The sequence below is a fragment of the Drosophila suzukii genome, chromosome 2R (assembly GCF_043229965.1).
Source record: "Drosophila suzukii chromosome 2R, CBGP_Dsuzu_IsoJpt1.0, whole genome shotgun sequence".
Classification (NCBI taxonomy): domain Eukaryota; kingdom Metazoa; phylum Arthropoda; class Insecta; order Diptera; family Drosophilidae; genus Drosophila; species Drosophila suzukii.
Window position 1 is genome coordinate 4,344,967 of NC_092081.1, and position 22,380 is coordinate 4,367,346.

At 40.2% G+C, this 22,380-nt stretch overlaps 5 protein-coding genes across 10 annotated transcripts in view; 3 read left to right on the forward strand and 2 right to left on the reverse strand.

Annotated features, from left to right (window-relative positions):
• The window catches only part of LOC108019678 (larval cuticle protein 3), a 167,174-nt gene extending 149,263 nt beyond the window's left edge, over positions 1–17,911 (forward strand). Inside the window, exons 1-3 of one of the 3 annotated variants that reach the window (XM_070994718.1) lie at positions 16,493–16,496; positions 17,352–17,395; positions 17,453–17,911. In XM_070994718.1, the coding sequence (XP_070850819.1) occupies positions 17,384–17,395; positions 17,453–17,779 (339 nt within the window). In that variant the 5' untranslated portion in view covers positions 16,493–16,496; positions 17,352–17,383 and the 3' untranslated portion in view covers positions 17,780–17,911. Of the gene's footprint in view, positions 1–16,492; positions 16,497–17,351; positions 17,396–17,452 lie in introns of those variants that run through there. The other 2 variants (XM_070994717.1, XM_065863338.2) reach the window with 2 other exon arrangements.
• Positions 45–9,294, forward strand: CSN7 (COP9 signalosome subunit 7). The gene is made up of 5 exons (XM_017087972.4): positions 45–483; positions 545–797; positions 8,341–8,561; positions 8,692–8,845; positions 8,995–9,294. Exons 1-5 carry the CDS (start codon positions 298–300, stop codon positions 9,015–9,017), a joined length of 837 nt encoding a protein of 278 aa, XP_016943461.3. The 5' UTR covers positions 45–297; the 3' UTR covers positions 9,018–9,294.
• On the reverse strand, positions 11,930–12,624 carry LOC108019687 (larval cuticle protein 2-like). Its single transcript, XM_017087579.4, has 2 exons — positions 12,469–12,624; positions 11,930–12,406 (listed from the first exon to the last, which is right to left on the reverse strand). Exons 1-2 carry the CDS (start codon positions 12,598–12,600, stop codon positions 12,044–12,046), a joined length of 495 nt encoding a protein of 164 aa, XP_016943068.3. The 5' UTR covers positions 12,601–12,624; the 3' UTR covers positions 11,930–12,043.
• The window catches only part of LOC108019688 (larval cuticle protein 2), a 47,297-nt gene continuing 40,322 nt past the window's right edge, over positions 15,406–22,380 (reverse strand). For 2 of the 4 annotated variants that reach the window (XM_070994713.1, XM_070994715.1), the window contains exons 2-3: positions 15,950–15,987; positions 15,406–15,887 (exon numbers count right to left, since the gene is read on the reverse strand). In XM_070994713.1, the coding sequence (XP_070850814.1) occupies positions 15,528–15,887; positions 15,950–15,961 (372 nt within the window). In that variant the 5' untranslated portion in view covers positions 15,962–15,987 and the 3' untranslated portion in view covers positions 15,406–15,527. Of the gene's footprint in view, positions 15,888–15,949; positions 15,990–18,175; positions 18,180–22,380 lie in introns of those variants that run through there. The other 2 variants (XM_070994714.1, XM_070994716.1) reach the window with 2 other exon arrangements.
• LOC108019676 (Larval cuticle protein 4) lies at positions 20,703–21,279 on the forward strand. Its single transcript, XM_017087567.3, has 2 exons — positions 20,703–20,750; positions 20,808–21,279. The coding sequence occupies exons 1-2, from the start codon at positions 20,739–20,741 to the stop codon at positions 21,132–21,134; spliced, it is 339 nt and encodes a 112-aa protein (XP_016943056.1). The 5' UTR covers positions 20,703–20,738; the 3' UTR covers positions 21,135–21,279.

The following is a 22,380-nucleotide window of genomic DNA, read 5'->3' on the forward strand; positions in this document are numbered from 1 at the left end:
AACAGTTTTGGTATATTTTTATGTGCCGGGTGGGTATATCGCAACAGACTAGAAACGGTCACACTTGGCAGTGCTCTTGCAAAAAACAAAACAATCTTAAAACTTAATCGAATCGATATCAGGTGGTTGAGTTTGTAAGGGATCCAATATCAGATCTGATCCTAAACGCACAGTTCGCGCCTTGGCGTTATCCCGGAATACAAGGGATAATAATTCCGCATCACTTACGAGTGACGCAGCAACTTAAACCACAAGTCTTCAAACTTACCCCGAAATAAACAAACTAAGGCTACCAAAATGACGCAGGACATGCTGCTGGGCAACGAGGAGCCGAGCAAGAGCAAGGAGACATTCCTGGAGAAGTTCTGTGTCCTGGCCAAGGCGTCCACTGGCGCCGCCCTGCTGGACGTGATTCGCCAGGCCCTGGAAGCCCCGAATGTCTTTGTTTTTGGGGAATTACTGGCGGAACCCTCCGTATCGCAGGTATGACCATCAATTAACTTATTTCTATCCGCATGATCCCTTACTATGAACCCAAACACAGCTGAAGGACGGTCCCGATGCCAAGCACTTCGAGACCCTGAACCTCTTCGCCTACGGAACCTACAAGGAGTACCGTGCTCAGCCGGAAAAGTTCATTGAACTGAGTCCCGCCATGCAGAAAAAGCTGCAGCACCTGACCATCGTTTCACTGGCCATTAAGGCAAAGAGTATTCCCTACGCCCTGCTGCTCAGCGAACTGGAGATCGACAACGTCCGCCACCTGGAGGACGTCATCATCGAGGCCATCTATGCAGGTATGTTCGGCCAACCAGAAGGATTAATGGGTTCGAACTGAGCAATCTGATGAGCTCATTCCTAGGTGATTATGTACAGGCACCTTCCCGTTTAAACTAAGACTACCATAATCTTAAACATGTAGATGCGGTTTGCATTCCATAATTGTAGTTATACTATCTCATAGTCACCGGATTTGAAAAAAAACAAAGGCACTTTGAACTGCAATTATAGAAGGTTCTGATTTTTGTTTTCAACAAGAATGCAACAAAAATTTGAATAAACTTTTTAATTAAAAGTGGTTGGTACATGTTCCCCCAAGATACATATAGGAAACATCACATTTAAAAAATACAAGAAATTCATATTAGTTTAAAACATACCAGCCCAGTGAGACGAGCTTCACTTGTATGAAAACTTTGGGGCTAGCACTCATTCCATTTATATAAATTGTATTTCGGTGCCTTTTATGAATTGCCAACCCTTGACTCCTGGGAGCACCATAGAGTAGGGGATAGCAAAATTATTTATTTTTCTACTTGGTTTTTAGTATGTTAGAGATGTTTACAAAACTAAAACTAATTAATCTCATCGTACTAGCTGCCAGGGCCATCTACTATAAAGGAAGCAAAGTAATATCTGATTTGCTCACAAATTTGAAAAATTAAAAATTACAAGAACTATTTTTGACTTTTTTTTTGCCAACTTGGAAATTGACGTTACCAATGTTGAAAAGTATAGGGCTTACAAATACAATTCAACAATTCCCTTAATGGTAATGCGTCTTTTAAAATTTAATATTTTACCAAAAATTAAAATGCAACCTACAAAAATGACAATATTTTCGCTAGCTCATTAATACATTGTAGTTTTCGATGATAGGCTGATGTTTACTTTTCGCTTGAAACAGATTTCTTAGATATTATTTTTGGCAACGGAAAATTCGCGGAATCCAGAAAAGTTAAAAACTACACCAAGTTTTATAAAGAGCACGCTCCTTTCTCTTTATAGTTGCAAACTAATTCATTTTCTAGCTGGAAGTCCACCAGTTTCAGTGCCTAGCTGACAAATCTCGTCCTCTGTATCCCCTCTTAGTTTGCATTATTAAATCAAATGCTAATTTTTGCCTACTTCTCGCCGAGGAGTGAGCGTCTGCTTCGTTCAATTAGCATTTTTGAGCGGCTGTACTCTACGCCGGCGGCCAGGCAGCTGCAAAAGCAGTCGTATCGCAAAGTCGCGTGGCCCTCCCAGTGGCCAATTGCCACCTTGCACCACCCACGTGGCACCACCCACTCACAGCCAACACTCACAAACCACCGCCCGTCGGCAGCCTTTGGGCAGTGCACTTGATTAGCCGGGACAGCTGGCGCATCCTGGCAAAACGAAAACAATTGGGCGGAGGCACGAGGATTGTGCTCGGCGAGATTCATTAAGCCAGTCGTCTGGCGCCCCACCAGTTGATTCTCCACTGCTCACCCCCGCGGGAAAACTGTTTTTACGGCTGCCAAAGTCGTCAGCTGGATGAACACTTTTGCTTCGATGATTTCCTTTCTGTGCTCGCGCCTCGTTAGCCTCCCTACAGTCAAACTTCCCTATATAATTGCCACATAAAAAGTTGACTTTAAGTCTAAGGTTTAGGAACCACTTCTTAAAATATTCCATAGTGCTGAAAGTTTTTGAATTAAGTTTAACAAGAACTTGCACGAAATTAATAACAATATTACGAGATTAAAAGGAATTAATTGTATGTTGACTTTAAGTCTTGGGCTTAGAAACCTTGAATATTCCTCAGTGTTGGAAGTGTTTATACCCGTTACGTGTGGAGTATAAAAGCTAGAAAGTTAGTTTAGCATGCAGATTCTAGAGATTCTTCCGCAGCGCAAGTTGACTAAACCGTTCTCTCTTGTTAAATTAAGTTTAAAAAAATTTCTAAGAAACTAATAATAATATAACTGAGTTTAATATAAATAAACAGTAAGAAATTCCATTTTATAAATTCTTAGCCCATCTTGGATGCATTTTGACTTACAACTTCGTGGAAAAACTTCAAGCAGGAACGTACAGTTAAAATTGGAAAAGGAATATTGTTTAAATCTACTAAGCATCGGCAGTGAATAATTTAAAGGGTTACATGAGACATGCCCTTCTGCATTTCATTAGGAAGATAGCAAGCTAGAACTGAAATTCAATTGAGTTCCCAAATAGGATGTTTGTTGATGATGTGCATCATTTTCCCACCATTGCATGGGCTCTTCTTTCAATCTATCATTGTACGCCGGCACAGGCTGCATATTTTACACACTTTCCACTTGTACTTCCGGACCCGTTCTGCATATGTCTGCCGGAAGCCGTAAATCAAACGCAACACCCAGAAGCCGGGGCCAAAATATCGCACTCGGAAACATCGCTCGTGTAAGCATACTTAGGGCCCTCGAATGTGGTGCTAAACTTGTTGGTGCTGTTGATTTTTGAGCTTTACCCGTGATCTATGGGCCGGAACAAAAACAAACAGAAGCTGTGCCAATATGGGGCAGGAAAACGAGCCCTTCAGGCGGATTTTTGGTTAGTGTTGGGCTTTAAGCCGCTTCCGACAAGTGTCCACTCGACATATAGAACAATCCGAACATACATTCCAGAACCAGAACACAAGGGCCGGAAAATATTTAATGGCGCGCAAAAGCAAATAGCATTCAGCAGTTTTTAATGGAGTCTCGGCCGTCCATTATGTGAGCAAATAAAGTGACAACTCAACGCCATCTGGGCCATAAATAAAGCCTCCCCAGGACCAGTACGAGGGCGAGTACACCTTGGAACTGCGCCTCACCTGGCCCTCCTAATTGCTTTCCAAATCCAGGCAATGAACAGACAAATAAATCCCCCGCCCCACCCAAGATTTATGTTATGATAGCCATCATTAGGGCATCATTTGGAGTGGCAGGAGGGCAAGTGCCAGATGCCCGGTGCCTGATGCCTGGCGGAATGCGAAATCATTGCGTTCTATTGGGCGCCGTAATCTGACATCGCAATTTAATGTTGTTGGAATGGGGCTGCTCCATTAGCCGACGGGCAGGTGGAGCGCTTCCCTCGCCCGCGATTCCAGGTTATCCCATTAGAGCATCATTTGCTTCGCGGCTCCATGGGATGGGGAAATGGTAATTAAATGCGCTCTATAATTGAAATTCGGCTTATATTTATTTCGGCTGGTTCCATTAGTCTGCCAGCTCTTCTTGAGTGATTTGAGCCTCAGTTTGGGAGTTTCGAAAACAATACATACCATTTAGCTATTGTGTTAAACGGACTTCGAAACAAATAACCAAACAAAGAACAAAGTATGAGAGAATATGATTAAACAACAATGCAATAATTGTTGATACTTCCTCCGATAGTGGAGCGATTTGTATTCTTAATTTTGAAATAAAAAAGCTATACCTTATTGTAGAAAAGAGTACGACCAAAAATAACAATGTTATAAGTTTGTATACTCTTTCAGTGGGTATTATAAAAAGTTTGCAACGCAGTGAGGGAGACATTTCCGATACTATAAAGTCAATCTTCACTGCCTTGCAAAGAGTTATATAGATAAGGTTGTATAAATAGTACCCTGTTTATTTAAAGAAGGCTCATTATTTTCACAGATTTGTTCCCATTTCCCATTTGTGTTTGTCCAACATCAACGTAATTCAGAACCCAGAAACTGCCAAGACGAAATAGTAAATTGTAAAGCCACTGAACTCCAAATACTTCGCAAAATTCCTGGCGAGTAAAAAATGTGAGTGAGGAAAAGTACCCCCAAACGTGCTGCAAGCATGCACCTTTGGCATGTGCTCCCAAAAATCGATCGCCCAGCATTCCATTTCCAGGACTTCCCCAGTGGTTTTTAATTTCCCTGACATTTTCAAATATTTCGCCAACAGCCTTCAAACTAGTTTTCTGCAATAACATCCCCTGCACGAGCAGCGAAACTCAGAAACTCACTGGAAAATAAGCAAAACAAGCTCTTAGACTCATGTGGAGGGATGCCACCGAGTTCCTTCGTGGTTGCACTCTTCTAGTTGTCGTGTTGTGGGTTTTCAAGTTCCTGGGAATAGCAGAATGTGTCGCGGAATGCGCCTGCCTGATTGTAGTTTTTTTGGCGCACTTCTTAAATTTCTTTTGTGTGTCAAAGAAAAGTTTCGCATAATTCAGGGTGCTTAAAAGCGGCTTTTGAACTTGTTTTTTTCGCCAGGCTGGGGGATTTGCAATTCAGAGAGAAGTAGGATGATTTTGTTTGGCGGAGGCAAGCGGAAAAAGTTTAAGCGCCTAGCCACTTGTGCATAACATTTTCTGAACGGGCCGCAAAAAGTGTAAACCCCTTTCGCAATCGGTTAATTAACAGTATACCAATGGCTGATGCCCTGCACGGAAATCGGCTTTTATCCCCTGAAAAGCTGTTACATCAAAGGCCAGTTTACCTAAATGAAAAGCCATGGCCTTGCCACAAAGCCGAATATTCAAAAGCGACGCAATTCGGAGATAATTTTCAGTGCTCGCGCTAAATCAGGACCCATCCGACTCCTCAGGACCCTCCGATTGCGCAGCTGTTTCTGATTGCATAGTTTTCGGCGCCGGGGGCCCAATGCACTGGGTTAGCCGGAAAACTTTCACAAGGCGAGGCGAGGGTCTGTGGGTGGCTGCGTCTAGCACTTTGTCAGTTTTAGGTGAAAACTTTCCCGCAGCTATCCACCGCCATATTAATGGGCCAAGTTCCCAGCCCGCTCGCTTGCGGTCGGCAGAGGAGCATTTGGCCCAGGCAGCCAAAAAAGGCCGAATCCAGCCCTGGATATACTGAGAGTAAGGAGCTTGAACAATCATTTAAGACTTTTTTGTAATTGTCCAATGAGCTCCTGAGTCTGGTTTTTATGACAATGATTTTTGTGCTAAATGGTACTTAAGTTCATTTGAAACAAACACAAAGGTATACATTTTGTGAATTCATTATTACTATCTTAACTTCTGTCAAAACTAAAAGTTTCGCTTTAATTGAAATGGCTTGAATAATTTTGCAAATAGCCAAACTCAGCTTCAATGACAACGCTCTTTTGGTGGTGCTCCTTTCACCAATTTTATCTTGCGCCATTGTCCTTGCCTTCCTCTGACGTTTTTGTGTAGAATTTCAATTAATAACTTCTATTTGGCCAGGTGGGGAGCTGTCTGAAGAGCTGCCAAAGCTGTCGTTGACAGGTGCCCAGAAAATGAGACCGAAACTTATGGACTGCCTTCACCTTTTAATAACTAAGTGGTATGAGCTCGGGTCCTTCACGTCAGAATCCTATATAAAGAGCATGTAGGCAAGTTTGGGACTTGTTGCCAGCCGAATCCACATATTAAATTATGTGTATCAGTGAAATACAAACAGATACTTATTTGTTGTAGCTTGAAGAAGAATTCCCCTTACTTACTGGCGAATTTCTGAATTTCATTGCATATTATGTTCATTGCAGATGTATACCCTTCATGGGCTTTGTTATTTGGCTTGTAAAATTCAACAAAAAAGAATGAAAAATAATGTTTTATGTTTTTCATTTTATTTTAATATTTTAACGTTCGTTTGCTTATGAGTTTTTTTCAAGTAAATCTAGCAAACGTTTTATTTGTTAGAAACTATGTTCGTAGGACAGATTCAGTCTGCCTGTTTTATAAAAACACTACGTCCAGAGTTTTTCCTTGTCGAAGAGAGTACTCCTGCACTTGTGGTCAAATTCCCAAAGGTTCCCTTCCATGGCCTGCCGTTAGCCAGCATTTTTGTTCATCTGATGGCCTCCCCATTGGATTTTCATCAGCCGTCGCCGCAGCCACAGCCGTCGGTGGTTTGACATCATCGCCTTCTGCCGCTCCGAAGATTCATGCTGCTGCCCGTCAACGGCTTTTTGCGCAAAATGCGGGCGGAGCAGTATGCATGATTGATTGCTATGGCGTTAAATTTCACCACGCGACAGCCGGCGCCCACAGCTTTCAGATGGCTGAAAATACAAGACACATGTCAACGCCGGAAAACCGCACGCATTTTACAGCGAAGGCTTCGAGCCGCGGCGCAATCCGGAATCCCTCCCTTTATGTTTGCGAATTATTTGGAGCGTACTCGAAGGCGTCAAATCAATAAGCATTTTTGCGCCAGCTCTCAGGCTAATTAGAAAAGTGTTTGACAAGCTGGGGAGCCGAATTGCAGGGCGTCGAGTGGGTGGGTGCGGGAAATTGAATCTCCGGGCGAATTCCCTGCATATTTGAGTGAATATTTATGACACAAAGTCGGTGCCATAAACACAGAAACTTGGTCCGGGGACTTCGTCCTGTTTCTGTGCACTCGTTCAAGGACAAAAGTGGTCGTAAAGTCAAAGGCAAAGAGCGCTCAAGGACTTAACTTGGGCTTAGCCGTGGCCGAAACCGGCGAGCGGGCGGCGGCTGTCAGTTAGCCACTTCCTCGGCCCAGAAAAGTTTGGGCCTCGGGCCATAGTTCGGTTCGGCGTGGAAAGATTCTGTTTTCGGGACTTTGCATTGCAACTGGGACCCACAATCCTGTCAGCAAGGATGAAAACGATTGCCAAATCCGACTGTTATAAATTGTAATCCCGCAGAGGAGCTACAAACAGAACGACGATTTCAAATTAATTACTCGAACTTCCCTGGATGTCGGCCATCGCATCAAATTGCATTTGCTGGCTTACGCTCGCTGGGCGGTATTTTTGGCAATTGAGTCGAAAGACAAAGCTAATCGCCTTAAGCCACTCCCATTCGGCTTAAAGAGACGGCCCAAAAGTATCAAAAACCGAAGTTAAAACGTTGGTTTTTGATTACCCTATGTATGTGACTGGGTCACCACATTACTTTCCCAACATTTGGGATTTTGCGGTGCGGACTTACCGGATTTATGGAACTACAGCTTCCATTTGCTTGATTGTAGCCAGATTCAGTGTGTTGTGTTTGCCCTCGTCTAACCGTTTTCTAATCAGTTTAATTGATTGAGCGTTTGCAGCGATTGCTGTGTGGGATAAAATTTGGGGTGATTGATTGCGTACTTCTAGTTGCCAGCTGGAAAGGGGTTGGGAATTATCATTAATTTGGGAATTGTAAATAATCTGAGCAACTTATTGGATTTTGTTCAATGTGTAATTTGATTAATTTTCATGGAATGCTGCATCTACATTTTCAGATTTTAGGTGTGTAATCAATTACTTAATCTTTGCTCTTGTTGTTTAACAAAAGCCCATACACCAAGTTTCCTGAAATCCCCACACGACCTAGAAGCTCGTTAGCAGTTGGTTGTGCACATCCAGTTAGAGTTTCAGTTCTTCTGCTGAAGAGGGTGCTTTTGGCGCAACTGTACCATCGTTTATAGGCACCAGCACAAACTTGTTGCAGTGGCCTCGAGTGCACTCCAAAGCTGGCACTTGAGGCGACACTTTGGCCAACTTCAGAAACTGCTCGTTCTGGGCAATTAGTCAGGAAAAAGTTGACAACAAGCCTTGGCATGCAGGCAGCGCTAAAAGGAAGAAAACTTGTTAATTTACGTTTTAATCCTTCACACAGACATCATCCACGGAAAGCTGTTCCAGAACACGCGCATTTTGGAGGTAGACTACGCCCAGGGCCGCGACATTCCGCCCGGATACACTGGCCAGATCGTGGAAACCCTGCAGGCTTGGGTCAACTCCTGCGACAGCGTCTCCAACTGCATCGAAATGCAGATCAAGTACGCCAACGCCGAGAAATCCAAGAGGCTGGTGAACAAGGAGCGTGTGGAACAAGATGTAGGTTTCTGAATCATAGCTAGTAACAATAGTTGTCATTCGATCTATAACTTTAAGATCAGAAAGTTCCCTGTATGTTGCAATATTGCATGGCTTGCGTTTTTAATTTATTTATTTTAAATCCGTACAGCTCATCAACCTTAAGAAGGTACTGAAAAGCCAGACCTCTGACAGTGATGAGAGCATGCAAATCGACACCCATGGACCAGGAACCAGCAGCGGATTGGGCCAATCGGAGCTGCGCAAGAAGCCTTCCAAGATGAGGAACCCACGCAGTGCGGCAGGTTGGTATTGCAGCGGAAAAGGAGGAGAAATCACTTTGGGGAACTCCAGCCACTCCGGCAAAAACTTCATTACTGCGCCATTAGTGTGAAGCATTCTCATTAATTGTCTTTCCCCACCCGCTGGGTGTTCTTTTCTCGTCCTTCCGCAGCTGGTCTGAAGTTCAACAAGTGAGATGAGGACGGTCGAGCGGATGAGGGGTCAGGAGCTGGTGCGAACGGAGCCAGGCGCCGCTCAAGGTCGCAGGCAACCCCGCGTGGCACTTGAGGACCGTTACCGCTCGCCTGTCGGAGGAATTTCCTACAAACCAATCACTTCGAAACTCACTTCGATTCGCCAGAACAAATGCCGGCTGTCCTCGTAATGGATTCCATAATCACCATCAAATTTATCACCAGTAAATAACAGATACAAAACCTGTAATAATAGAAACTATGCATCAAAATTCGTACTAATTCGACTATTTATTTATCCACATCTGCGTGATTGGCTTGTTTAAATTGGATGCCATGGCACCCACATGGGCAGCCTTAAATGAGCGTTTAATTAATGTCAAAATAATTCGGGCTTAGACAAATGTTTACTCGACACATACGTATAAATATAAATGTTGCGTGCTGTGGTCTCTCAGCACATATGTAAATATTTCCGTTCCATGGTGTTATTTGTGGCTAATTACCTGCAGCAAATTAAATTTATCCGTAGGTTCTTTGATGGCCGTTCTCATTAGCACTTGAGGTTGATGATATTTGGAATTGTTTTTATTTAATTATGACCGCACGTGGTGAATTCACACGATTTTGATTTATAAACCAATATTTGGCAAATAGTTTTACTCGAATTTCCCAACTTTTTCCTGATTAACAAATTGCATTAAATAGGGTAAATACAAATGAGTATTTCTGGAGAAAGCTTTGCTCATTATGTTCCTAAAGGGTGTTCAAACTGGTACTCAAATATTGGAGGTGCAGCCGGTCTATGCTATTTGGTTATCCCACAACCCCATCCCCAGAGAAAGGATAGTGTGGCGGAGAAAGTGAGAACAATAAAGCATTCTGTCAGATGTGCGGAATACTTCCCCCTATTTGGAGGGATGTCTGGTGGCAATTACTTAATTACATTTCATGCTTTTGTTTCTGAGGAAAGCTGTCTGAAACCACTAAACGGATGGAAACCGCTTTGTTGGAGAAAAGTTTCAAGCTGTTAATTTACATGTTTGCACTTAATGTAATAATATAAAAACAAGGGAGAACGCTATAGTCGAGTACCTCGACTATCAGATACCCGTTACTCAGCTAAATGGAGATATGCAAGCAGCAAAGCGAGATTAAAATGCGCCACCTACCGGCGGTATACAGATTTAAGCGTTATGGGCGGTAGAGTGGGCGTGGCAAATTTTTTTTGGATCAATCGATAGGTATTGACGAGACCAATACATTTCAGTTAAAATTTTTTATCTAGCATGAAAATTGTGGGCGTCACAGGGTTTTGCGGTTTGTGGGCGTTAAAGTGGGCGTGGCAAACTTTTTTTTGGGTCAATCGATAGGTATTGATGAGAACATTACATTTCAGATAAAATTTTTCATCTAGCATCAAAACTGTAGGAGCCACAGTTTTGGGCGGTTTGTGGGCGTTAGAGTGGGCGTGGCAGTCTACTGAAACAAACTTGCGCTGCGTAGGAAGCTCAGGAATCTGCACGCCAAATCTCAATAGCCTAGCTCCCATAGTTTCCGAGATCTCAGCGTTCATCCGGACAGGCGGACAGACGGACAGACGGACATGGCTAGATCGACTCGGCTAGTGATCCTGATCAAGAATATATATACTTTATGGGGTCGGAAACGCTTCCTTCTGCCTGTTACATACTTTCCGACCAATCTAGTTCTCCCTTCTTTTTAAGCTGTGTTTTTTGGATGGCACAGGGTTTTTGTTAACACATCTTTAAAAATTTGTTTCAGCAAATTTTCTTTTTAGTATTTAATATTAATGTTAGAAATGATTCGTCACATCGATATTTTTATCAGATCTAAGGCTATTCCCACCCATTTTCGGCCGGGCATATGTTGCAATTGGAAGCCAATCCAGGTGTTTTCGCTGGAACTTTTTAGGTTGCTTTGATGAGATTTGCATACCGGATCCCAACTGGTTATTTTACTCAGATCTTTGTTATCGAAGAATAAAAACAGTAAAAATTATATTTTTAACAGCTTGGCGACAAATTTCAGCTTTATGTCTTTCGCACTTTTTGGCATTCAGTTTTTAATTTAATTCTGGTTCAATCTTCTTTGTCAATCGGGTTTCAGCCATGATAAATAATATAAAATGTTAAAGTTGCCTTTTCGACAGGCTCTATTAAAATCTAGGGCAGATTAAATTTATTCAAAATATTAAGAACAAGTTTCTGAGAAACATTATAATAAATGTTTCGAGTCAGCTGATTTAGAAAGAAATTTTAGTTATAAAATATATAATATATATTAAATAAAGGCCAAAGAACTTTATTGACAGTTATTTTCGATTGAATATTTAAAATACTGGTAATGATTTAAGTAAGGTTAGTGTACGCTGCTGTTGGGGGATTGTCAAGTTGATGCTCTAGAATCTATTTCGGCTAGGTGCATTTTTTAAATCTTCAGGCATTTTGAAAATTTAAAGTTATCCTCTAGGTCATGCGACCTCATTTTAATTTTAGTATAACGTACATATGTACATTGTACATCAATATCATTTATATTTAAAGTTTCATTTTTGTCGCCTGAATTTAGTGCAAAGCGATTTCTGTGCACCCCCTGTCTTACAGCGATTTGTACATATATTATTTAGTACACCCTTATCGCTTAGCACAACCTTACCAGATACTTCTATGAACAACATAGCATATATTTTCTTCCGTTTTTCTCAGATTCTCTTGCCAATATTCCATTTGTTTCTTTGTACTTAAATCGATCATTCTAATCTTGACTGCATTACCATGTTGTTTTTAAAGTGCTAAGGAGAGCTAAATAGATCAAAGGTGTCAAACGGGTTGGACGAGTCCAAAACCGTTACAGTTGAGGGCAAAAGTAGAAGTCAAGGAGACGATCAGGTTACTGCCGTTAACAATTGCGTGTATTTTAAAAATCAATTAAATTGCTTAAACTAGAAGATCGAAAGGTATCCTGGGAACAGTCCGTAGTGCGATCCGCTTTCAGAGAGGAGTTCTAGTGGTGGTTCTCGGGTGCTGGTGGGTGGGACTCCAGCCAGGCGAGGGCGCGGGCAATGGCCTCTGGGATTGGAGGAGGAGTGGGGATCACGGATCCCGAGGGCTGGTATCCGTTCTCATCGGCGACGTACTTGATGTCGACGTGCTCGCCCTCGGGGGAGATCCATCCGTAGTTGCCGTGGATGTTGCCGTGGACATCTCCGCTGGCGGCCTGCTGGATTCCGTTGGAGGTCTGCAGACTGGTGTCGAATCCATCGGCACGGACATCGTCCGATCGGGAGACGACATCGGCGTGGGCATCTTCCGAACGGGAAACTGGGGCCAGGGCGGTAGCCACTCCCACAACGGCGAGGATCATCACCTAGACAAAGAGGATTCATCCAATTAAATTAGGAGTTCTTAGTTATCCTGTAAGCCACTCACAAACTTGAACATTTTGGCTGATTTCTGTCTGGTCGAGAACGAACGTTGACTGATAACCCTCTCTGATCGGCAGAGCCTTTTATATGATTGCAAACCCAAACTCATCCGATAACAAATCGCTACATCTTGCATTCAATTGGGGCTCTGAGTTATGGGTTGACTTCGCGGATGCGCCCACACCCATTAAAAAGCGTCGTCACATGGCGACAGCTTAGCAAATGCCAAACAACGGGATTAGTACTATATATAATCGCTTAATAGATGCTAAAATGAAACACTCGCATCAATAAAGGGGCAAACGGGTCGGGTGGCATCCCGAAAGAAAAACGAGTTCGACCCGCCCCTCAACAATGCCCCCTCGTTAAGCTTGAATTGACATTGTCAAACAGTGAACCACTTTTGCAGTGCCAAAATTGTACTTCTCTCAGAAATCGAAAATTTAATGACTTCAAAAGACAACACCGACTTCTTGAACTTGATGTTTTGTCATACATTAACTTGTATTTCTACTTTACCACCTTGACCATTGCTTCTCTTTCTCAATACATCATGAAAATTGTGTTTCAGTTTTGATTTTAAATGGATTTATATGTACATACATAGATCCCCTAGCATCTTCGTTTTCTTTATATACAACATTTAAGAGATTGAGAAAAATAAAAAGAGCTTAACAAGACAGTTTATCTATAAAAATCTCTTTAATACAATTTTAAAATGTTCATGTTTCAGATGCTTTTGTGTGCTAATTCTTCACTCATCTACTATTAATAATATTTTTATGGATTGTGTTTTTTCTTTACTTCTCTGTGGCAATCAGTGAAAATGAGGACAAATCCGTCTCCAAAAAAATTAATCGTAAACTAATTTTTAAAAAATGTGACCAAACACTTCTTTTTGAGGATCATAATCATTATTTCTATACAATAAATGGGTTATTTTTACAAGGAAGCGTTTCTGACCACATAAAGAATATATTATTGACCAGGATTACTACCCGAGTCGATCTATTCATGTCCGTCTGCCCGTCGTATTTAATATTAAATTGTTTAACGGAATAAAGGGGCGAGGAACTCGACTGTACCGTTTTCTTTTAATCTTTATACCCGTTACTCTTAGAGTAAAAAGGTATATGAGTTTCGTCAGAAAGTATGTAAAAGGCATAAGGAAACTTTGCCAAGCCTATTAGATTCAAGTAAAAACACCTCTTAACCAGGAAAGGGGTCGTGACAAGAAAATGCTTTAAATCCAACTAAATTAATAACTTTTTAAATGTTTTCATTCTGACCGCTTCAGCAAAATATTTAAGCCTTTAAACATACAACGGCTTATTCTAATGCAGCGTCCCGAATGAGAACATTTTAAAACTTTATTTATTTATTAAGCGAATTTACAAGCATTTTTCGTCACAAAATGTTATATTAGAACTTTTGTATGTTAATAGTGCTATCGCCATGACCCCTTACCTCGTTAAGGGGGGTTTTTTGTTTGATACCAGAATGCTCATATGAGCTATTTGAATAGCATTAAAATCAATATACATCAAAAGTTGAGGAATCTCAAGGGCTAAATAGCTATTGTATTTTGAGAATCTCTTAAACACCAGTTTCGGCGACATATAGCACATACCTGTATCATCAATTGTTTATAAACAATACGCCTTTTAAATCTAGCTACTTTTGTTGTAATTCCCGCTAAACTGGCAGGTTTTTCCACAAGTCGTAGAACAAAAGTTTTCTGTCACGAGCTTCTTAATACACCCATAAATTCCCGAGGACCCTAAAACCAAACAGGGATTCATAAAAACCCACAATCAAAGGGATAAACACTTTCATTTTGGAAAGACCCCAACATTTTGTTTTTGGAATAACTTTTAAACGGATTTTAACAAATGAGGTGTCCTACTACGCGTATTATAATAAAGATCAATAATATATTGAAATAAACGTAGCTTAAGGCTACAGTAGCTATAGCTGCAATAAAAAAAGCATAGGTTACAAGTAATTTCTCAATTGCCTTTTAACCTGAGAATAAATAAATAAAATAAATATATATTTTGAAAGTCTTGGTATGCAATCCTTTTAGTTTTTATGATCCCTTTTGAATGATGCATAACTCTATATGATCGCCTTCGCACACTCTTATGCTGCCCGTGCTCCTCTATGTGGACAGCCGTCAGATGCATATACAAACAAGGAAGAACGCTATAGTCGAGTACCTCGACTATCAGATACCCGTTACTCAGCTAAATAGAGAAATGCAAGTAGCAACGCGAGATTAAAATGCGCACCCTACCGGCGGTATACAGATTTAAGCGTTATGGGCGTTAGAGTGGGCGTGGAAAATTTTTTGCACCAATCGAAAGGTATTGACGAGACCAATGCATTTCAGTTAAAATTTTCTATCTAGCATCAAAACTGTAGGATCCACAGTTTTGGGCGGTTTGTGGGCGTTAGAGTGGGCGTGGCACTGTACTGAAACAAACTTGAGCTGCGCAGGAATCTTAGGAATCTGCGTGCCTAATCCCAGTATTGTAACTCTCATAGTTTCCGAGATCTCAGCGTTCATACGGACAGACGGACATGGCTAGATCGACTCGGCAAGTGATCCTGATCAATAATATATATACTTTATGGGGTCGGAAACGCTTCCTTCTGCCTGTTACATACTTTCCGACGAATCTAGTATACCCTTTTACTCTACGAGTAACGGGTATAAAAAGCCACTAAGCCGCTGGAGGCGCTAGGGACTAGCTGGTGTTATAAGCTAGGTGGCGCTAGGTAGCGCTAGGTGGCGCTATCCACCTGCATCCCTCTCGCACTCTCTTTTGCTGAGAAACGGGTGTCTAATAGTCGAGGCCAGCATATTTTCTTGTTTTGTAAAGAATTTATGGGATCTATTCAAGTGAGCAAACTTTCCCAATTAAATAAGAAATATGTATTTATACTGTTATAAGCATGTGCATGTATTTTTTTGAAAGTCAAGAAGTACAGCTAAACAACTAGGGCGATACGTGTCGGGAGAACAGTCCGTGGAGCGGTCCGGGTCCAGGGCGACGGGCCTTAGTGAAGACGAGGATGCTCGGGGGCTGGGGGGTGGGACTGCAGCCAGGCGAGGGCGCGGGCAATAGCCTCTGGGATTGGAGGAGGAGTGGGGATCCAGGCTCCCGAGGGCTGGTATCCGTTCTCATCGGCGACGTACTTGATGTCGACGTGCTCGCCCTCGGGGGAGATCCATCCGAAGTTGCCGTGGATGTTGCCGTGGACATCTCCGCTGGCGGCCTGCTGGATTCCGTTGGAGGTCTGCAGACTGGTGTCGAATCCATCGGCACGGACATCGTCCGACCGGGAGATGACATCGGCATCCGAACGGGAAACTGGGGCCAGGGCGGTAGCCACTCCCACAACGGCGAGGATCATCACCTAGACAAAGGGGATTCAACCAATTAAATTAAGAGTTCATAGTTATCCTGTTAGCCACTCACAAACTTGAACATTTTGGCTGATTTCTGTCTGGTCGAGAACGAACGTTGACTGATAACTAAATCTGCTTTGGTGTAGCCTTTATATATGATTCCTAATCCAGTTGCTTTCCAATATGAATTACTTACTACTTATTTGGGCGAGTCTAAGCTATCGGGTTCACAAAACGCTCATAATGCCAACAAAAGGCAGAAGACCATAAATTGCCCACTTGACACTGCGATACAAATGTCAAAAAACAAGTCTCGAGCTGCTAAACTGATGCCAAAATGAAACATGCTTCAATAGAACTTTCTGAGGAGTGGTGCAGTACTGGTTTTAAGATTCAGTGACCATTGATGAAGTTCCGATTTGGCCTTTATCAGGTTACCAAGTCAGAAAATCTAAAACTATTAGGACCAATCACAATGCAATCGAAGGAATACAGTATACACACAGAGAAAATTCTGACGTTCTAATCTGAGTTGAAAATGTTCTTAAAAATAGAACGACATTTTCAAGTTGAATATGTTTTTATTTTGCTCCAATCAAGTTGAATTGGCGGTATTTAAGTAAATTGTATGTACAAATAAACTATTAGTTCAGTCCTTAGTGTATACTTATCAAAAAGTTGTTAAATAAACTCTATTTAACTTTTCTCTTCTCACCATTTCGTTCTTATATTGACACCAAAATGTACTTACACGGTTTTTAAGAACGAATGTTCTTAATTCAAGAACAATGTTCTCAATTCAAGAACAATGTGCTCAATTCAAGAACAATGTTCTTAGATAGTTTTCTCTGTGCAGAAATAAATTTTAAAATTAGATATATTTTCGAATTTTATTAAACTAATAAAATATTTATTTTATTAACAAAAACATACATTTCTGCAACTATCAGCAGATAGGCTTTGCTATTCATGATCAAAATTTGATAATTTCTTTTATTTTTTGAAGGCACTGTTTATTTTAATAACCGAAAAAAGCTTTTAGCCAGAGTTGTCAATTTAACCCAAATAATTTGAACGTTGAATTTCGTAGGCTCCAAAAACTATGCTACAAGCATTGTTATAGTGTGTTAAACAAAAAATTTATATTTTTACGGATACCATTTTTTGTGTGTGCACGCAAATACTGAATATAAATTATTCAGTGTCTGGTTCTGTTTGATTTTGCATATACACGATGCATAGCGTTATTTTTGGTTGAATAAATACTAAGGAATGTTCAACTGCTATCGAAAGTGGCTAAAACATTTTCCTTTCCAATAGCCAGTTTATAATAATTTCTAAAGTGGACTAATTTGCATGCCAGACGGTTTTTATTGTCCTCGTCATCTTGACTTCATTATAAGCCCACATTGCATCAGCTTTGAAACATATATAAGCCCAAATGCGAGCATAGATTAGCATCAGTCTCAGAAGTTTTCTAGTCCGACAATCAAACCAAATCAAAATGTTCAAGATCGTAAGTATGCCACAAGGAGCAAGGAATAGTTCGCCGTCTAATCCTGGATTACCCTAGCTGCTTGTCTGCGCCCTTGCCGCCCTGGTGGCCGCTAACGCGAATGTCGAGGTCAAGGAGCTGGTCAACGAGGTGAACCCCGATGGCTTCGTCAGCAAGTTGGTCCTCGACGACGGATCTGCCTCCTCGGCCAGCGGAGATGTCCACGGAAACATCGACGGAGTCTTCGAGTGGATCTCCCCCGAGGGTGTCCATGTGCGAGTGAGCTACAAGGCCGACGAGAACGGCTACCAGCCCCAGAGCGACCTGCTGCCCACTCCCCCTCCAATCCCAGAGGCCATCATCCGGGCCATCGCCTACATCCAGGCTAATCCCAGCAAGAACTAAGCGACTCCACCGACTACGAACTGGAAAGATTGACAGCTAGTCTGAGCGAGGATCTACCTCTCCTGCTGCTTTAAATTTAAGAATATGTTGTTATAGAATCCGGAAATAAATAAAACCTTGCAATTTTAATAATGTGTTTAAATAAGCCAGAACAATATAAGACATACATAAAAACTCTTAAGTATCGAAATATATTTTGCAAACTTATACATAGTTATACACTATAGAAATAAAAAGGAATTTTACAATATAGCTATAAACAAGAAATTAAACAATTTTTAAATTATAACGTAAAGTATTGAAAGCGGTTCAATTTTTTCTTAATTTCAGTCTACTTGCGAGGCCACAAAAACTGAGCAAGTAAATCATTAAAGGTTTTTTTAAACGTTCGACTATACACTCTCAATAATGCATTGTATCTAAAATATTACGTAAATCCCTCTTTAGAAACACTCTGAAGGAAATAGAAGTATTGCCTTTTCCTGTAATGGTGATCAAGAATTTATTTGCGTCTAAAAATCGGATATATACTAATTTTTATATTAACCCTCTACTGCTTGTCACCGATTCGATGACATTTTAGGGATATTCTTAAGATGGCCATATGTACTCCAAGGTGTCTATGTGTGATACAATTGATAACGCAAGTTTCAGCTTTAGAGGTGAATATCGAGATACCGCTAGTTCTTTAGAAGAGGCTGCTTGTTTACGTCATTTTAAATTCTGATTTAATGTTATGTGAGGCACTTTAGTGGTGTTATATGTGTCTTATATGTGATACCAATTAATTTGGGCATAGTTTAAGTTAACCCCCGTTCAGTTAAAATTGGCTGATATTTTTTATTTAACTATACAAACTTTCATTACCATTACAATATTTTTTTTAGCATTATTTTTGCCAGAAGTCATGATTTTTTTTCATTGAATTCCAAGGCAATAAAATGTTTTCCATTGCCATTATATAAGTAAGCCAGTAGCATAATATTTTTGATAAGTATTGCAATGCTATTTCATGAGCATTACTTTTTTGCAAGTAATGAATTAATTTTTCGGGGGGAGATGTAAAATATAGTACAAAGCGATATGTTTTATGCATGTCACTTTGTGACAATGTTTTTGAAAATTCCAAACATCTTTTGAGCATAAGCATTTCTGTAGATCTGCTTACTCAGTTTTTGTCTCTAACGCATGTTATTTATGACATCGCGGGTTGGAAAAATATAACAATATAGGCATTTAATGTTTCTATTTAAGATATCTTCAAGAGTCAGTTTCTCCTTTTTTTTATTATAATATCTAGCTTACATGTCTTTTTTCAAAGTTGCATTCGCATTTTTATCATATTTTGCTTTATTGAAAATGTGAACCGAAGTAAAATTCAGATCTATGGTATGAAATCTAGGATTTTTTATTGTCATTCGTCTCAAATCCGAGTTCCGACTCTCGAAGATAACTTAAAACGTGACGTTTCATGTTTTCGAACCGCAAAGTAGCAAAAATGGACTAGGAACGCCATGCCATATGCACATGAACGTATGCCATAATGCGACTTTTTTAACGTAATTAAATGTTCACACCCTGGATCATAAACACTGTTGTGGTGCCCTAAAGATAAGAAAAATAATGATAATGTTCGATTTTCTCCAGTTATGTGCGCAATTTGAAAATTTAAACGAATTCAAATACATTTTTTCTTTTTTTATACTTTTAGCTTAGTTTAAGAAATTCCGTTTCGGACTAAAACTTATGAAAACTTTGTATACATGAAACGCCATGCCATATGCACATGAACGTATGCCATAATGCGACTTTTTTAACGTAATTAAATGTTCACACCCTGGATCATAAACACTGTTGTGGTGCCCTAAAGTAAAGAAAAATAATGATAATGTTCGATTTTCTCCAGTTATGTGCGCAATTTGAAAATTTAAACGAATTCAAATACATTTTATCTTTTTTTATACTTTTAGCTTAGTTTAAGAAAATCCGTTTCGGACTAAAACTTATGAAAACTTTGTATACATGTATTAATTTTATTTATTTAGTACCAAGAAAAATGCCTACCAACAATAAACTTAGTCAGTAACATTGGAGAAAATAAAAAATAAATTAATAATCAAGAACCGTACTTGGCTCCTAATGCGGTAGAGGGTTAAAGTCATTAAGTCAAATTAGATTTAACAGAAGCTTACAAATCAATTTTTAAAAAATCAGCCCATTTCGATTTGGCAATTTCCATGACAACTGAGCAAAAACTAAGCCCACTAACTGAAAATTGAAGGTCCTCACTCTGAGGCTGTTCATATATTACGTAATCACAAAGAGGGCGGTATATGATAACGCCTGTGACACAAATCAATTTGTTTTACTCAATAAATTGATTAAATAAGGGGAGGGGGGTTGGTCAAATATAGGAAAAAGTATGATTACGTAATACATGGACAGACCCCCTCCGAAAAGTATGCTTTACAAAAGAGTTTTTCAAAGGAAGTCTCATTACTTGCTAAAATTTACCCTGTTCATAAAATATTATTAACGGCTTAAACTTTATCGAACAATACAATCTTTATTTTATTTCCCTCAGTTGGGATTTGACTCGAAACATTCCAGACAATCGTTCAAATGAGTATCCATCGAATTATTCCAATGATAAGGTGGACCTAACCTTTTAAGAATCGTGATTCTGGGAATCTGTTTAGAATAATTACGGTAGCAATTTGCATAGACCGGTGAAAGCAAAAAGAGTGCAGCAGACGGTTTTTATCGCCGCCGAATATTTCACTTCCAACCTGTCCATAAAGCAAAATGATGTTTAGCTGGCCGAAATGTTAATTAAAAACGGGTTGCATCAGCTTCGGGCTTCGTGGAATGGCGACGTCTTGTGCGTATATAAACCGAAAATCGAACTCGAATTGGCATCAGTATCAGTTCTCTAGTCTGACAATCAAACTAAATCAAAATGTTCAAGATCGTAAGTATCTGGGGATCATGTTCGGATAGTACGATTACTAACCCTGGAATATCCTAGCTGCTTGTCTGCGCCCTTGCCGCCCTGGTGGCCGCCAACGAGAATCCCGAGGTCAAGGAGCTGGTCAACGAAGTGAACCCCGATGGCTTCGTCAGCAAGTTGGCCCTGGACAACGGTGTCGTTTCTTCGGCCACCGGAGATGTCCACGGAAACATCGACGGAGTCTTCGAATGGATCTCTCCCGAGGGCGAGCACGTTCGTGTGAGCTACAAGGCCGACGAGAACGGCTACCAGCCCCAGAGCGACCTGCTGCCCACTCCCCCTCCGATCCCAGAGGCCATCCTCAAGGCCATCGCCTACATCCAAGCCCATCCCAGCAAGGAATAAGCGATCCCTACGGCTAGGACTCAACCCCGAATTGGTGCAATTCCAGATGACCTTGCCCTCTAACCCTTAAAATTTAAACAGCATGCTGACTTAATAAGTTTGACTATCGAGTCTTTAAATAAATTCGATATTCTTTGGCAAAAAATGTGTTTATATAGAAGTGTTTTGATCTCTAACAGGAGTACGAGTTGCTTGGGACTGCTGATCTGTTCTGATCGAGACAATAAACTCTGTTCCAGATTATCGCGCTCTGTCTGAATGCCACTTGATTGATCTAAGCCTAAGTAACCGGTTTTGTTAGCATTTACCAAGTGTGGATCATCAAAACAGATATTTCTTCATTTTTATTCAGTTTTGAAGTTCCATTTAACTAACTAACTTAATAAAAATCATCCCCATTTGAACATATTATGAAATAAAATTTAAACAAAACTGGTAATCCACTTGAAATTAATATTAATTTGCAAATATTTGCTAATTTGGATTATATTTTCGACAAATCAACGGCGTGAAGACTAGACGGGAGATACAATTAACAGCAAATATATTTCTGGGTTTAATATATTAAATGAAATTAAAAGTGTTTATAATTAACGTAAGCTTCACATTTCAAAAGAAAAAAACAAGAAAAAATCAATTTTCGTGAAGTCCTTGCAGCTTACACCATGTCATGCCAATTAATTTATAGGTTGTATATTACAGAAACCATATATTCGAAAGATTTGTATAATAATACAGCAATAGTTCATATGACAGCTATATGATGTCGTCATACGATTTTTAAATACAAAATTTCAAGTTCTGAAATTTTAAAATAATGGTATACCCCAGAGTAGAAGAAAACATGATTGAAAGCAACGAGGCTATAGCTGTGTTCATATGATTATTTTATTAATTTTTTAATACTCCCTATAACCGATTGTCCGATTAAAAATCAATTTTATTTTAATTGCTAAAAACCTAGAAAGAGATGTATCCCAAAGCAGAAAAGACTATGATCAAAAACAACAAAGCTCAATTTTTTGTTCGCTCTCAAATCATTAGTTGCCTACTCCAAATAACACTTTTTGTTTTAAAAGATATAGAATTCAATACTTTTTTTTAAAGATGTTTACAATCTTAGTGAATATTATATTCGTCGGAGAGTATGTAGGAGGTAGAAGGAAGCGTTTATTGATCAGGATCACTAGCCCAATCGATCCATGTCCGTCTGTCTGTCTCTCTTTTCGTATTAACGTTGAGATAT